The sequence below is a fragment of the Centropristis striata genome, chromosome 15 (assembly GCF_030273125.1).
Source record: "Centropristis striata isolate RG_2023a ecotype Rhode Island chromosome 15, C.striata_1.0, whole genome shotgun sequence".
NCBI classification, from domain to species: domain Eukaryota; kingdom Metazoa; phylum Chordata; class Actinopteri; order Perciformes; family Serranidae; genus Centropristis; species Centropristis striata.
Window position 1 is genome coordinate 10,713,439 of NC_081531.1, and position 17,002 is coordinate 10,730,440.

Here is a 17,002-nt window from a genome sequence, read left to right on the forward strand (position 1 = left end):
CGGTCACATTCACTAACAGACGTGCTACTGTAGTAAGCTCTATTCATGGCCTCCATTCATTGAGGGATTATATTCCACTGGGTGATGAGTGAGAAAGAAAGTGAAAACATGCACTGTGTTTAGTTCTGCCCATGTGTATTATGTACTGTACATATCCATCTGCACTCACTGATGAGGTTGTGTTTGTGTCGGGGTGAACAAAAGGCTAGTTCAGATGGTCAGCATAGGGAAAAGTGTTGTTGTTTTTTCAGCTTGATCCTTTTAATATGCAAAGACCAGATAAGCAGATTGGCTCATCTTTAATGAGATAAAGACGTCAGTCAGCTGGTGAGCCAGCAGGAGGTCTTATTTTATTACAGCTGAGTAAGATGCAGCAGGATATTTTGCATACACAGATACTGTTGTGAACGATGAGGATTTACAGTCGATTAATTATTTTAGTGATGAAAGACACAAAAGATACAAAGGCAAGTCTGTGCTGTCTTTGATTTATTGTGATTAATGCAAATTCGCACATTATAAACCTTGTAAGTGCATTTTTGGATATTATATATACTATATTATGTAGTTTTATTATATTATTTTATATTTTTTTAAGTTTTATTAGTTTTATATCATATATTTATTAAAGCTAGGAGGCAGAACTTTTACTTATGTTTTTACTCCTGGTTATACTTAACTAGACAACCACTTGGATCCATGTTAACATCCTGTCAGCTGGTGTCATTACATTCACATAGGCTGTATTTGAAATTGCATACTGTACTTGCAGTATGTACTGATTTGGCTAAAGGTGGCCTGTAGTATGCAGTAGGGCTGGGCGATATGGACCAAAACTCATATCCAGGTATTTTTAGGCAGAGTGGCGAAATACGATATATTTTGGTATTTCAAACAAAATGTGCAAAGTGTTCAGTTTTAACTCAGTGCCACAAGTAATCATCATCAACCTGTTTTATTGAAAGACTTCAAAGACTATCAAATTCAAAACCTTCCACCTGTTGAAACAACTTGTTTGCAGCATGTTTTGCATCATGTTGCTCTTCATCTGCAATCCAAATCCGAAAAAACCTGCATTAACAGAATTCTTCTAAGGAACTAGCTGTTGCTCTTTATCAACCAACCAAATAGTGATCATAAGTTAAGGCAACATCAAACGATATTATATATCTGTATGGCGGTATTGTCTCAACTACATATTTCTCTCTAAAATATATCGGTATAACTCTTAATACTGATATACCACCCAGCCCTAGTATGCATAATGCAAACAAAAGCAAAATCTGCAGTATGCCAAAAATATTTGGATGTCATATTGACATCAGACCAATTGACCTCGCCTACTGTTGTGCTCACACCAACCTCCAGCAGTAGAAATAGAAAAATAACAACTGTTAAAAAGTTAAAATTTTCAAAATACTACTGTTGTTGTATCACAAAAAGAGTTAAAGAGCAGGGACATTTGCCTTTATGAGGCTATTACTAATATTTCCATTCAATTGTACTGGCAGTACCCTCAGTGCTGCACAAGAACTCCCATATGTTTCAGTCACTGTAAGTCTGGGTGGTCCCATTAGGAAAAATCCACTGGCCTTGTGTGCCAAACTCTAATTTAAATAAAATTGATCGTGGTTACATAACCAAAAACCAAATATCCACAGCTGAAGTGGCCCCAAATTTATCAAGGACGGCCGCACCCAGACAGAGATGTTCGAAATGAAATGTGACATCTGACAAGGTCGGCCCCCGCTAGCTCAGCTCTGCAGGCTCCCAGACAGACAGCTGATTATGCAAGATAAACAATACAGGGAGAAAGTAGAAACACCAGCAGACAAATCCTGACATCACCCTGTCTTCATCTCCCTACGTGTGACTATCACCACCCACTCTGTCACTTCTGTCTGTCTGTGTTCACTTCATCTCACCTGCCACCTCTCCATCACCTTCTTCCAGGAAGTGGGCAGGAAGGCGTTATGTCTCTGTATAACAGACAGGTCCTGAGGAAGGCTAACCCCATTATGGATAGTCCTGATCACCCTCTTCGGAATGAATTTGAGCTCTTGCCCTCAGGCCGTCGTCTTAGGGCCCCTAGGTGAAGGACTAAAAGACTCCAGGTCTCATTTATACCAACTGCCATTTATTTAACTAATAGAAAATAGCCCTCAAATTGCTCATCTTCACAAGCCTGCTTCTTGCACATCTGCACATTGCACTTTTACACCTGTTAATGTGGCTCCGTCTAGTTTTACTTGAAACACACACTTCAATTATGGAGCGTGAGGATGTAGCTGACGCGTGTCTTAAGCCGAAAAAATCCCACAGTTTCTTTCTTATGGTTTATTGAAAACCTTTCGTTTGAGCATTACAAATAATAAACTGCAGCAATCCAAAACATAACAATTATGAGCACGGTCAAAAACTAGTGTGCTCTCCTTGTCTCCATAATCCTAATTAAAACAAAGTAGGCAATTATGACGTTACACACATCTCAGCCAATAAGAAGAGTGCAATTTCTACGAACCAATAGGCATTCTCACAACTTCAATAAAGAACTATGAACTATGAAATACAAATCTGAATTATTTATCAGCTTGTACAAAATGGCTCTAACAACACCTATACCAGGTATTAACTCTCCATTTAGGGGTATTAGCTCTGCAATGAACATGTGTCAGTGATTTTATATATGCGTATGGCGTTTCTTTGACTGTGTTTTATTAGACTTTTATTGGGTCTTATTATGTTATCGTTGTGTATCTTGTCTTGTGTGTCCTGCTGCAAAACAAATCGACCTTCAAGGGACTAATAAAGTGATTCTGATTCTGATTCTGATTCTGATTCTGATTCATCCCTCCATCCTCTACCATCCACCTCCTCCAGTGGACCACGTGATCCCAGAGCCCGGCTGCAGCCTGATGGAGGCCTATGACCAGTGGAGGCAGTGGGCTGATGAGAAGACCTGCTGCGACTACTCCCTCCATGTGGACATCACCCACTGGAACGACAGCGTCAAGCAGGAGGTGGATAGCCTCATCAAGGAGAAAGGTAGTCTGTGATACCATCTACTGACCATTTTTATTTTCACCTTTGGCTTTTTTTAGGGGCATTTTTACTGTGTTTCCTACTGTAAGTTGTATTTCTTTGTTACAGGTGTGAACATGTTCCAGGTCTACATGGCTTACAAGGACTACTACCAGATGAGCAACAGTGAGGTACAATAACTTTATTTTAGGATTTTTCTTTCCCTCCATACTTACAGTAAAGAGTGGCGGATAAAACACACAGTTCCTCTATTAGTTTGCATGTCAATATATTTTTTAATGTTATTTTTGTCATGAATACTTTGGAACAGAATGCATTAAAATATGTTGAAAAGTTATAATGGAAATTTTGACCCAGTGAAGCAAAAGTCCAACTTTATACTTAAACTTCTACTTCACTACATTTTAAAGACAAATATTGTATTTTACTCCACTACATTTAACTGCCAGCTTCAGTTAGTTTTCACATCAAGATTTAACATAACAAAGGTGATTAAACATTTTTATAATTTAAACCACATAAAGGAATATTAAGTAGTTAAAATTAGCCCTACCTTGGTGACAATATAATGCTGCTTACACAACTGCATAAAAAATTAGTATCCAACAATATATAGAGAATATATATAGGTTTGACACCCCCGACGGACAAGAAATTGCCCAGCAGTATGTTCAGGATAATGAAAGGAGGAGAGATGTTATTGGGTCCTTCATTGAGTCAGCTTCAAGCCAGTAAGTTTGTTTGGCTGCACTGGGAATTTCATGTACAAACTTCTTTTTATTTATGTAAATATGTTGGTTGTTGTTTACACTACAGTTTATTCAAAATGTCTGGATAAAACATATTTTGGTTAAGGCATGGAGTGGAAAAATAACTGAATATTGAGTTGAAATCATTTGCTGACAGCTTCATCCCCCAGTTCAAAAATCCCATCTGCGCCCCTGTATTGGAAATCAAGTCAATCCAATTCCTAACCATGAAAACATTCTTTCAAGACTTTGTTCAAACCCTGACTGTAATAGACACGATTTCTAACTTGGTGTAAAGTTTTTATAAAGGAATGGATCTTTTTTCTCCCCAGTAACAGCTTGTCCTTATGTAACCTGTAGCCTGTGATGCTTATCGTGTGTTCATACCGCAAGTGCAGCTAGTAAAGGTAGAAAAAAACAAAGTCTAGGTCCAGACGGTGTGAGGCGAGACTCTTGTTGTTTCTCAGGCAGCCATGGCTAATTCTCTTGCTCAGAGGAGCACATGAGGAAACTGAAATAGTCCAGCTTGAAAAACTGATGTCATGCAGCTCACTAAAGAACTGTGGTGCAGCAGCATAACAGCAACTGCAGCTCATCCCACATGAGTTTAACCGTTTCTAGAGACCACACACGGTAATTGCAGCGTGTCGTGGTAGGCGTCATGTAAATTGTGGGCTTCTTTTAAATAGTGGCTCCAGGGTGACCCCGGGAGAAAAAGGAGTGTCTGTTTCTTGTGTAAACAGCCAGGCAGGATTTTACATTTTAAAACACTACCACTGTAATTTTTCACTGTTTCTATGTCCTTTTTCACTCCAGCTTTATGATGTCTTTACCTTCTTGGCGGAGAGGGGAGGCATCGCTGAAGTCCATGCTGAGAATGGCGAGATCATTGCTGAGGTAAATATATATAAACTGACTCTTCTTCCCCTTTCTCCCCTGTGTTAAATTCTTTACCACCCCCTATTTAATTACTTGTCTCGTATCCAACTCTGTGATCTGTTTTGGTTTAGCATGATTTATCTCACTTTAGTTCACCTTTTTAGTCGAGCCTTATCACAATGCATCTCCTCCACCTACAGACTAAACACGCTGTCACTGATGAGAGGGGGAATGTGTTTCCTGCAGGACTCTGATGTGGGGGTGTAGTTTACACAGGGCTGTGCTGTGGACAAATGAAAGTGAATAAACCGTAATAGTTGGTGGATTAAGATGGTTGGTATTAGTCAGAGCATGCCTGGTTTCTGTCACTGGATGTGTGTGTGTGTTGGATCTGATTCATCACAAATCCCTGCTCTCCTATTCAGTCTTACACTAGGACTTTGAGGGAGTCTGATTTCCATCAGTTTAAGACCCAAAATGTCTGAACCTCCAGATTATGTCATGCCCTTATTTTATTTTAGAGCTCCTGAGAAAGAGAGGCCTTGTTTAGACCTGTGGCTGATACACATTGATAGTACAGAGGACATGTTGTAACCAAGTGACAGAGAGAGTTCAGATTTTTTTTTTAAGTGAAGATGTAAAGATTAAAACATACTCCGCAAGAAGAGGGAAATTTGCTCTTTTTCTCAAGGTGGCAAGAACAAGAACAAAGTTAGCTCTGGCAAATATTTTTTATACTTCACGAGAAACTCGAGTGCAGTCAGTGTTGCCAACTCCTCAGTAAGGAAAGTAGCTATTGGCTGTCCTAAAAGTCGCTAGAAATCAATAAATGACGTCATTGACTAATTTGCACAATTTACCATGTGCCTGTAATTATAATGAATGCTGCAGGAGCGAGGAATAATGTCTTGGGAGAGACAAAAAGGGAGTAAAAACACCCTGAATTTGTTTAGAACTACAAATCCCTGTCTTCTGTCAACCCTCCTGTTTTATCCGGCCTCGGGACCGGCAAAAATGACCCAAAACAGACACTGACTGTAAGCCAGCCAGTGGGATCTTCACGCATCCGTGATTCATTTGCAGACTGGACGTTAACATCTCCTAAGTTGCTAGATTTGTTGTTAGTCGCTTTTTTTTTTTTTTTTTTTTTTAGAGTGGTCTGAAAAATCGTAAATATATCGACAAAGTCGCTAAGTTGGTTGCAGAGTGCAAAAATCCTAGGAAGTCCTCATAGGGCCCTCCCACTGCAGCACACATCAAAGTCAAATTTCTGACCAATCACACAACCACACAAGAAAAACATTCTGCCAAGATGATGTGTCAAGAACAGAGTCTGTATTAGCCTTAAGACGTGCTTATCCATAGTCAGTATACAGTATTACCTACAGTAGATGTCGGTTAGCATGTCCCCAGTTTGGATAAGCAGGCAGGAGTCCCAACATGGTTACTGAGCAATGTACTGCTTTGGACAGGGGCAGCAACAAAATGTAGTTTAGCCACCTAGCAAAGGGTAAAAAAAAAAGTCAGTTTATTGAGAATGTTTCCTCTGCTTTCCCCTACTGTGAGACAGTCCTGTTTAAATGTATGCAAGGGGGAACTGAAGTGGTTCTATGCTTTCGTCAAAGCCACCAGACTCCATTGACAGAAGCAGTAATTTTACCACACAGAACATGAAAGTTGCTGGTCTACCGCTGCCTTGATTGTTTGTTTTTGTTATTGTGTGAACCTGGTGAATCCAAATTAATCCTTTAAAACAATCACTGACTATAGATAAGTACCTCATAAAACCCCACTTCAAATAATATATCACTTTTACTGCAATTCCTTTAAGATTAAGTACAAATACAAGATTTTACATTTTATTAGTAAATTTGTGTCTCTAGAATTTTTTTTAGATATCTTCCATTAAAGAATAAAGGAAAAGTTTAATATTTTTCGACCTGGGTTTGCATCACAATATTGGTCATGCTAACGTTTTATGCTAACTGCAGATATTAGGAAACATGGTGTCATTCAAAGGGGGCAAACAGTGCAAGGTTGAGCTAGTTGCATAAGCATCTTGTCATAAGCAACTTGTGGGAAAACTCGCTGGCTAATATAACAAAGCGTTTTTTTATGAATCATTTCAACCGGCCAACGCTCTAGGTAATACAACAATGTCCTGAGAGGACCCTAACATGCTGTGTGAGTGTTGTAATCACTGTTGAGTACCATATGTAGAGCTGACTGTTTGGTTTAGCTGGCCTCTTGTAGCTGATTTTGGGGAGGTGAAACGGTCTCCGGTACAGCAATGTTGATCAAAGCTGCAATTTAGCTTTGTGTAGTAACAGCTGGAATAACTCTGTAGACACATCTAGAATTTCCAAGTCTGTCCTCCCGGTGGCCGTAGGAACACCACCAGTGTCTTGAGTTATTACATAACTTTTCCTATATTCCTACGAAGACAAAGTTTGATTGATTGATTGATTGATTGTCTTTATTTCGAACATGCAAGCAATAAAAAAACAAGTTTAAATATTAATAGATGAATAAATAAAAAACAAAACAAAAAAGCAAAAAAATTGAAAAAAACAGACACTTTCTGCAAGCTCGAAAGGGGGTAGGAAGTCCGCATGTATTGAAGTGAAAATGGTCAGTAATAAGAATAAAACCCAGGTTGAAAAAATTGCTTATAAATACGTCCTTGGTGGGGGGAGCATGTCATGATAAAGCATCCATGAGAACATATCTTCATGCAGGAGTCACCTCTGCATTTACTACAACACAAAAGAGCAACCGGAGTTTTTGGGAGCTAGGTCTACATATACACAAAGACCCTCATCGGTGGGTTCCCACAGTCCTCTGTGTGTGGCCTGACCCACATGATAAAACTGCTGCTCACATCCTCCGACAGGCAGAGAGAAGCAGAAACAGAATATCAGTTTGGAGCGTGTCCAATACTTTACATCAGCCCGAGCACTTACACCACTAAACAATAAAAAAAAAAGTCCCACACATGCACTACCTATGACCTAAACAGCCTGCGTTTTGCATGTTTTTTCAACAGGAGCAGGCCCGTATGCTGCAGATGGGTATCACTGGACCGGAGGGGCACGTGCTGAGCAGGCCAGAAGAGGTAAAAACACACTGAACATACACCTATACAGTAATTACCCCCAAGTCTCCCCTTTACAGACACTTTATGCAAATCTCATGCAGTTTGAGTAAGTAACCATGCAGCTTTTCTCAGTACAAATGTGTTATTTCCACCTACTATATTTGAATAATTCTGCATATTGGGGTCCGTAAACAGTCTTGGAATTGCATGAATTGGATATCACTGGAAAGCTGATACTCTTGCGGATTTCATGGTCTGATTTGTATTTATGTGTTATGACAGACCTGGGCATTAGGCGACCCAGGGGCCACATTGGCTGTCCCTATCCGGCCTGTTTGAGGTTACCCGGAAATTAGAAATCAATACAACCGCAGTGCTTTTATTTTGAAGGCGATTTAAGTATGTGCGTGCGTGCATACGAGTTACCGTGTTCCTAAAATGGCATCTCATGGTAAAAAAAGAAAAGTTGACACAGAAGGTAGAGTTTTCAATAATTCAAGACATTCAAGCACAAGACAGACTGGAGCTTTCTCACTAAATAACAAAAAAAGAACAAATAAATTGCTGGTTTCACTGCAAAACATACATGCTCTATATTGTTTTTGTGGTTTGAATGTATATTGTGTTTAACATAAATGGAAAAGTGCGATAATGATTGGAGTTTTTACTGTTTACAGTTATATTTGACTTACTCGACATTAACATAGTCTTATCATAACATGCATTCTTACCTGTTGCACGTCAAAACCAGATAATTTACTGCTTTTTATAAAGTGATGAAATTAATATTGAGCAGAATTAAGTTCAGAGTATTAGTCCGGCCCTCCGCAACCTTTGCAGTATCTCATGTGGCCCCTTGGGAAAATTAATTGCCCATCCATGTGTAATGATCTTAGTCCCCATAGTAGCTTTTTAATTGTAGTGAGAGCATTTTTTAAACTTTACGTCACTGTATAAAATGACCTGTTGTGACCTCAAGGATAATAACAGCCTCATGAAACTTTACAACCACAAATTAGAGATGTATGGTTTTCCTACATATTGATAATAAGGTTTATGAGCCCTGTCCGGAATAGAAGTGTTTGCCATCCAAGTTGAATGCTAAGGGGTTAAATGATTTTAAACATGTAGTTATGAACATTTTGAAGACAGAAATAGCTGAGTATATCCACTTTCTTACTTTTTATTGAGATATCGGGTGGTTTAATACCTTTCATGTCTTTTCCAATGTCCACGATGACGTTCTTGGACTGGTCTTCACACACATTGTTCTTGTTACACACATGTGGTTTCAGCCACATTAGAGGCGTTGGGTGAAAATTCTCTGGTTCCCCCAATTGTTGCTGCTAATGTTCCTTCAACAAACAGTGAAATGAAAGCCACGCTCTCTGCTCAGCCACTTGTCTGCCTTTAGCTTGACTGGGATTTTCCACTCTGTGGTGCAGTGGGGGGGAAAATGTCCCACCAGTCTCATGGTGTCATGCAGTTAAGTGGAGTCTTTAGAATCAAAAGCTTGGTTTGGTAATTTCATTGAGCAGAAACCAAGTTGGATGAGTATTTTATCAGTGTCTGCTGTCCTGTTTGGTTTTAATTTGGTTATTGGACGCAGGTTTAGTTTGTGGACTAGAACACAATAAACAGATGAAGTGTTTATGCTTAAAGAAGACAGTCATCACATCTGGAGACACACGCTGGCCCTCTACTGGCAACCACTTTACCATTTTGCAGTGAAAGTTGGTTGAGATTTTTATATGACTTTAATAATCGCTCTTATCTGGCCTCACCAGTTTATTTTACCATTTGTTTGTTCTTCTCATGACTTTTAAGCACACTAACTCAATATAACTGAATAAATTCCAAACCTCTCTGATTTATGATGTTGAAATTACAAGCTGCCCCATATTATTTTGTTTAAAAATGGATTATTTAAATAATATGGCTCCAAAAATACATACAGTAGTTTGCTGTGGCTAACATATTTGAAGTTTATTTGAGAAAATCCTAATGGGAAAACCATTTCCAAGTCAACCACAATGTCCTGTCCCTTCTTATAGCTGGAGGCAGAAGCGGTGTTTCGTGCCATCACCATCGCCAGCCAAACCAACTGTCCTCTCTATGTGACCCGGGTCATGAGCAAGAGTGCTGCTGACATCATCTCACAGGCCCGGAAAAAAGGTAAAGAGTTCTCTGCAAAGTGCAGAACACTTTACATTTTATATCCATGAGTGGTTGTCTGAAACAAAACTGTCTGCAGACCAGAAGACAAACCAGTATGTAAACTCCAAAATAAGACAAAACATGACGCTATTTTCATGTTTTAATATATTTAGGTTTCCAAAAAAGTTGGGATGCTTTGTAAACTGTAAATAAAACAAAAATACATTGAATTTATAATTCATTGTATATTTGCAAAAACAAAAGTTTATCAGTTTGAACATAAAATAAACAAATAAAATGTATTTTTGTACAGTTTTCTATTAAAGGTAAGTCACAAAATGCTGATTGCATTGTACTTTTGTCTTTGTACTGACTGCTCTGTATTTCTGTATGAAAAAAAAGAAAATCATTAAAGACAGACACAAATTATTCTATTCTGTTTTATTGATATTTAAGGAAATGTCACAACTTTTTTGGAATTGGGGTTTTACGTTTACAACATTTACATGTGCTGTTTTTTATTTTATTTTGTTAAAGCCTGAAAAATTACCTAAATAAGCTAACAAGGCCATCAGCAAGAATACTGACTATTTTATAATATAATTCTTAAAGCCTGTCCCCGTAAAATCATGCAGGTTCTCCAGAACCTCCTTATGCTCAGACTCCAGCTGGTCCTCCACTAGCGACCACCCTGCCACAGACAGACAGAGATTGGCTTCACTGCTGTCCTCGACCTGTAATCTGAGCTCTGATAAGAGGCATCGGAGCTCAAACTGTGGAGACCTCCACAGCTGCCAGTAATAACTTCTCACCAGTGTGGCAAAGCTCTGATTGCTTACTAGGAGCCAACCCTTATACCAAGCTGCTCCCACACCGTTTGACTGGACAAACTGGAGGGAAGGCACCCACAGAAAAACCAACACTAGGACAGTTTTCTAAAGGGACTCTGGTGCTTATGGAAACACATTCTCCTTTGTTCACAGGGGCTCCCAAACTCACAACCAAATAAAAGTTCCTTGTAGCTGCTTTTAACCATTTAGGCCTAAAACGCCTGGAAAAAATGCCTGCAAAACCTCTGGGCGATTTTAAAATAATGCCCTAAAACCTGAAGTTTTTCTGGAAATTCAACAGAAGTGTCAACGCCTAATAAATAATAGATTTTTCAGCCTCTGTAGCAGATAGAAATGAAATTCATGCCATGCGTTCAGTTCTTGAAAAGTCCCATGTTGCATTGCGACACTCCCACATGTATTCTGATGCATTTCATTGGCCAAGACACCGAAAATAGGTGGAAAAAAAATACAAATACTACAAAACGACGTATCCGCTTGCCTGGCTTTAATGGTAGAATAACGCAAGAGTGCCCCCGGTTTTAATGGTAGAAATGCGATAATGCTTTCCCGGCTTAAATGGGTTAACTTAACTAGTGCAGAGCCCGTAGGAAGTATCCATTCGTACATTACATGCCACACTACAACGTCTGCAACTCCATAAAACACTTACTTTTCATAAGGTACGCACACCATCCAGCACATACACATTGAACATTGATATTCGCTGGAAACTATTTGAATATTATTGGAAAATCGAACCTTGTAGTGCACTTTAAAGCTCCGAAAGGTAGGTAGGCTAAATAGACTTACAGATGAGATGAGTCAGGGTGTAAATCCAGAGTGAATTGTGTTACTGACCAGGTGTAGGCCTATCACACAATGGGGCGGAGCTCCCCTAAAAGGCGTCAAATCGGAAACAGTGCAATGCTTCGTGCCATGCGCAAGCCACATACGAAATCTTAGGTCAGTCTGACTAACAGTCAGTGAGATATGCCCTAGACACACACACACACACACACACACACACACACACACACACAGATGCTTCTTGCTTTTATAGATAGATTATTGTAAAATTTTGATACTAAAATCAGAATAAACGGACAGAGAAACGGGGCCATCAAAACAATGTACAGTCTAGGAATTTTAGAAATGACTACATTGCTGCTCATTATTCTCTCTATAAATATTTCTTTGGTATTTCACTTTTGCTCATTGGTTGCTGACTTTTTGTCTGATTTCTGAGACATTTGGAATGCACATACCAGCATCACTGTATCTATGCCCTTATAAGATGATGTTCAGATCTCTCCTAAAGAGACTGACAAAAAAAGATGTCATTCAGCTATTTTCTGTGGTTGAGCTGTCACACAGACCATTCCTCACAGTCCCAGGAAAGAGCAGAGGTGAATCAAGGTGAAGTCAGGCTGTAATGAATTTTAAAATATACAATGTTTGAGAGTGGAACAGGAAAATGGGAGAGGGCAGAGAAGAAAAATGTGTTTGGTTTTCTTTGGCGAAAGGCCACATGAGGCCTTTATGGGCTTTACACCTTTGTTAAAAACTAATCACAAACTCTTAGATGAAACCAGGAGAAACACAAACCCTGACTTATACTGAATGGAAGAAACTAAATTTGTACATTGCCAAGGGTAATGTTTCGCCTTTCATAGATTTGGCATGGTTCATCTCCTGCAAACACTCAGATAAATTACCAAAGCTTTTAGTCAGATTGAATGCTGACAAATTAATCAGGCTTCATTGATGCAACTCAAGATTTTAAATCTGCCAAGAATCACCAATAAATCAATTTGTTACACTTTACAACTTGATACTCGAACAGATTTTCATGGTTATTTCTTTCTCAGGACATGTCGTGTTTGGGGAGCCAATCACGGCCAGCCTGGGGACTGATGGAACACATTACTGGAGCAAGAATTGGGCCAAGGCAGCTTCTTTTGTAACATCACCTCCTCTCAGCCCGGATCCCACCACTCCAGACTATCTGAACACACTGCTGTCCAGGTATGTCCCTCTGGCCAGGTTGACCTGCTTATCACCCTGTACGTGGCTAAGACAGGATGCGAGACATTTTTATTAAATATCTGAAATTATATTACATCATCTAATATAACTATAGTGTGCATAGGTTACACAACACAAGGCAAAGCAGGATACAACACATTTTAAGGGTGTAGTCCTCTGTCTCGTACAGTACTCATACATTCCTGTCCAAATCAAACACTGTTTGTTAGTGAACTTCATTTAAACATTCAATTAGATTACTAATAAGCTCCATGGTTTCAATATGTAGTGGTAGAGCAACAAATAAAGCATGACTCATTTAATTACAACACTTAACGCTCCAACCCTTCGCTCATAAGGCTTTCTCATTTAGTGATTTTTCAGAGTAAGGAATCTGAAAGAAGTTACAGATAAGTTTCTCAAACACGATACTCCGACTGATGAAGATCCTGGTGTAGAAGTGTAGCTTGTAAGAAATGTAGCATTGATGTTAGCTCCAGTGCGTGGGAGCTAGTTTTTGACTTTATTTGTGTGTCTGTCTCTGCACCTGTTGCGTATAATTTCATTTGAACTGGATTGTTCGGCTTTAGTAGACTCAACTCACTTTTGGTTCCAGTACTTTTCTCCATTTCATGTTACACAGCATAGTTTTGTGGGCCAAGCGAAACAAAAAAGCGATTACTATTGATGGAAGCTTGGCTATTTAAAGCAACTACTTAACTGGTTACTCTAAATTTAAGAGCCAAGAGTGAGCAGGGCAGACTGTGTGACCCTGCTGCAATGAAATAACACCAGTCTGGTACTCATGGACTCCTTTTTAACCCTTGTGTTGTCTTAGGGGTCTAAAATGACCCGCCACTATGTTTATCAGAAGAGGAAGCTTCCTGAATGATCTTTTTAAAACTTTAAATTGGATGACTTTTCCTAGAATGACCACAACATGAGAAAAAGTAAAACATTGCCTCATATTTCCATGAAAGCTGTTCACCAACAGGGTACAAATCTGGATTTAGGGGTCGTTTTAAAAAAAAAAAAAACATTTTTATACCAGAAAAAACTGGATTCCCAGTTAGAGGAACATGGTGCCGTAGGATGATCTCCTCCATGCCACGCCATATTAATGCAGTAATTCATGCAAAAGGAGCCCAATCAAGTATTGAGTGCATAGAAATGCTACTTTTCAGAAGCATGACATTTGTGTTTAAAATACCCTTTTTTAATTGAAGTTATGAACTATTCAAATTTTCTGAGACACTGAGTTTTGTGTTTTCATTATCTGTAAGCCATAATCATCAAAATTACAAGAAATACAGGCTTGAAATATTTCACTGTATGTTTAATCAATTTAGAGTTTCGAGTTTCACTTTCTGAAATAATTTACAAAAATATTTAACTTTTTCACGATATTCTAATTTTTTGAGATGTACCTTAGATGGATTATCTTATTCTGAAAAAATAAGCAAACTGCATTTAGTTTGAGTGAAATGAATGGATTCTGGTGGGCTTCATCTGATAAGCGAGTTAGAGTGTCACATGGAAACAGGAAAGGATTAGTAACAGTTTGTACTCAAAGAACAAACTTTGGCACGAGGCATTTTTGAATAAGTCACAGTTCTTGTTCTGCTCCGCTGCGCTTTCTGCTAAAGTAAATAAACATCTGTCCTTGTGATTGCAGAAAGTTACAGATTGTGCTGTGCTGTAATAATTTGATCTTAACTCAGTATTTTCATGTTTCTTTGCCCCACAGTGGAGACCTGAGTGTGACTGGCAGTGCTCACTGTACCTTCAGCGTGGCCCAGAAGGCCATTGGCAAGGACGACTTCACTCAGATCCCAGAAGGTGTTAACGGTGTGGAGGAGAGGATGGTTCTCATCTGGGACAAAGCTGTGGTGAGGACTTTTTTTTAGCTTGTTCTTTTTCCTTTTCAGAAGGAGAAAGACAAACAAATAATGACAGATACACATGAAGATTTATTTTAGACTTGTTCTCTGTTTCCTTTCTTTCATCTGGCTTTCACTAGTTTTCCCTATAATATATTTTTTGTGGGCTATTACTCTCCAACTCCTCCTCTCTCATTGTGTTGTTGTCACTGTCTCTGCTTTTGTTTATCCTTTCCTTTCCTATCTCCACATCTGTCCTTTCCTTCACCCTTGGATACAGCACACTGCTCTCATTTTTTCCCTTCCCTCTCTCTCACATTGTCACTGCATCAGTGTACTGCTAACAGACACACAGCATGTAGCGGTGGAGTGCTGCGCTGCCTGTAAAATGTGGATAGGCTTTTAAAAAGTTAGACTGATCCCATTTCCTTAAAGTAGTCACTGTTAAAATTGGATGTTCCTTTTGCTGGTGGGCATATTTTACTTTTACCTGGCTCCCTATGTCTCCATTTTGGCAGTGCCTCGCCCTACTTAACTCTTGGCTAATCTAAAAATAGGCAAAGATTTGAAGCCTGGATGAGCCATTGGGCTAAATGAAGCCTGGTGCTGAAACACACCACCTGTGAAGGCACCTGCCTGTAACTCAAAGCGTCCACGCCCTTAATTATACATAACTTTAAGCTTTTAAATGATTGAAATGGTGAGTTATGTAAGGGATAATGCCCTTCATGGTGTCCATTATCAGGAATTAATAGACTTCCCAGAGGCCTCCACGTTGTCCATTAATTCCTGATTGTGGCTTATACCATGGTCACTGGCCAAAGAATAAAAAATAATAAGACCATTCATTAATATTTTTCATGACAACAACAACTTGTTTGGCAACACCTGAGAGTTTGACTAATAGCTGAAACAGTTATTACAATCCCATAAGGTTCTTATGTTGTTCACTACTCTAGTAAATAGGACGGGCCATAAAAACGACTTAGCAACTGGAGATAAACTAGTCCAGTCAGCTGATTGAACCCCTCGGCTCAGCTGTTAGCCACAGAGCTGATGTTATGCTAGCAAGATTCAAAGTTGATAATGCATATGGTGGACAAACAGTAAATGGAAGAGGCCAGTATGTTTAACAAAAACTCTAGCTGGCCAGTCAGCCATGTCACTGTCCCCAAATCAATGAAGAAAATGATGATGATTTGTTCTGTCGGACGCAGCTTGAAGTTGAGTCCTGAACAGTGAGACAGTCGCTGTAGTGGCTAGCGCATTAATTTGGAACTGTGAACAGACTGTTTTACTGGAACTACTTAAGGAGTTCATTTGGTGTATGTCCATCACAAGTTAATCATCCAATCAGAATTGTGTATTCGCCCTGACTATGGTATAAGTATAAGTATAAGTAAAAATAAACCCTCTCACAGTTGTCATGATTGGGGAACTATAGAAACCAAAACCATTTTTTCACCAGGCTGTAAACATGATTATTTCTGCTGTAGAGTTGGGTAATTTAACATGGGAGTCTATGGGGATTAACTTGCGTTTGGAGCCAGCCTCAAGTGGCCATCTGAGGAACTGTAGCTTTTGTCACGTCCACGTTTACTTCCATTTTCAGCCCTGGAAGTTGCTGCTTGTTTTTCAGTCTTTATGCTATGCTTAGATAATCGCCTACTGACATCAGCTCCATACATAGTGCACAGCCATGAAAAGGGTGTGGACGTTCTCATGTGAGAAAATCCAAAGATAAAATATTCCTTTTATAACTTGGCCATAGTCTCTGATGTCAGGTCATTTGAAGTTGACCATTTTATCACTGCAGTTAAGAAAAACACAAGTGACAACAACATGAAATGAAACTAGAGCTATAAACAGTCTTTCTTACTTACTAACTATTCTCTGTTTTTGCTTGTTTCCCTTCCAGACTACAGGTAAAATGGACGAGAACATGTTTGTGGCAGTCACCAGCACCAATGCAGCTAAGATCCTGAACCTGTACCCTCGCAAGGGCCGGATCGCCGTGGGCTCTGATGCTGATCTGGTCATCTGGGACGCAGACTCCATCAGCACCATCACTGCCAAGACACACAACTCGGTACGTTCTGTGTGCACCAGTTAAAGGTCGTGCTTTGTATTTGTAATTGTCCTTTCATTTGACTGTTCAGTACAGCTGGAAATAACAAAAATCTCAGCATTTAAACGAGATAAACTATAATGTTTCACACCCTCCTTAGCTTGGCTAGACATTGAAGGGGCTTTTTCTTGAGTAATGTTTATGCTGTTATTGTTACAGTAACCCTAGTGGCATCAGTCCATATGTTCTGTATTGCAGACATGTGAATAGTG

General features: G+C 39.3%; 1 protein-coding gene across 2 annotated transcripts in view; it reads left to right on the forward strand.

Annotated features, from left to right (window-relative positions):
* The window catches only part of dpysl3 (dihydropyrimidinase like 3), a 48,723-nt gene that overhangs the window by 15,940 nt on the left and 15,781 nt on the right, over window positions 1-17,002 (forward strand). For both annotated transcript variants that reach the window (XM_059351324.1, XM_059351325.1), the window contains exons 4-11: window positions 2,881-3,045; window positions 3,151-3,212; window positions 4,608-4,688; window positions 7,717-7,785; window positions 9,822-9,942; window positions 12,626-12,782; window positions 14,530-14,671; window positions 16,581-16,751. In XM_059351324.1, coding sequence (XP_059207307.1) covers window positions 2,881-3,045; window positions 3,151-3,212; window positions 4,608-4,688; window positions 7,717-7,785; window positions 9,822-9,942; window positions 12,626-12,782; window positions 14,530-14,671; window positions 16,581-16,751 — 968 coding nt within the window. The remainder of the gene's footprint in view (window positions 1-2,880; window positions 3,046-3,150; window positions 3,213-4,607; window positions 4,689-7,716; window positions 7,786-9,821; window positions 9,943-12,625; window positions 12,783-14,529; window positions 14,672-16,580; window positions 16,752-17,002) is intronic.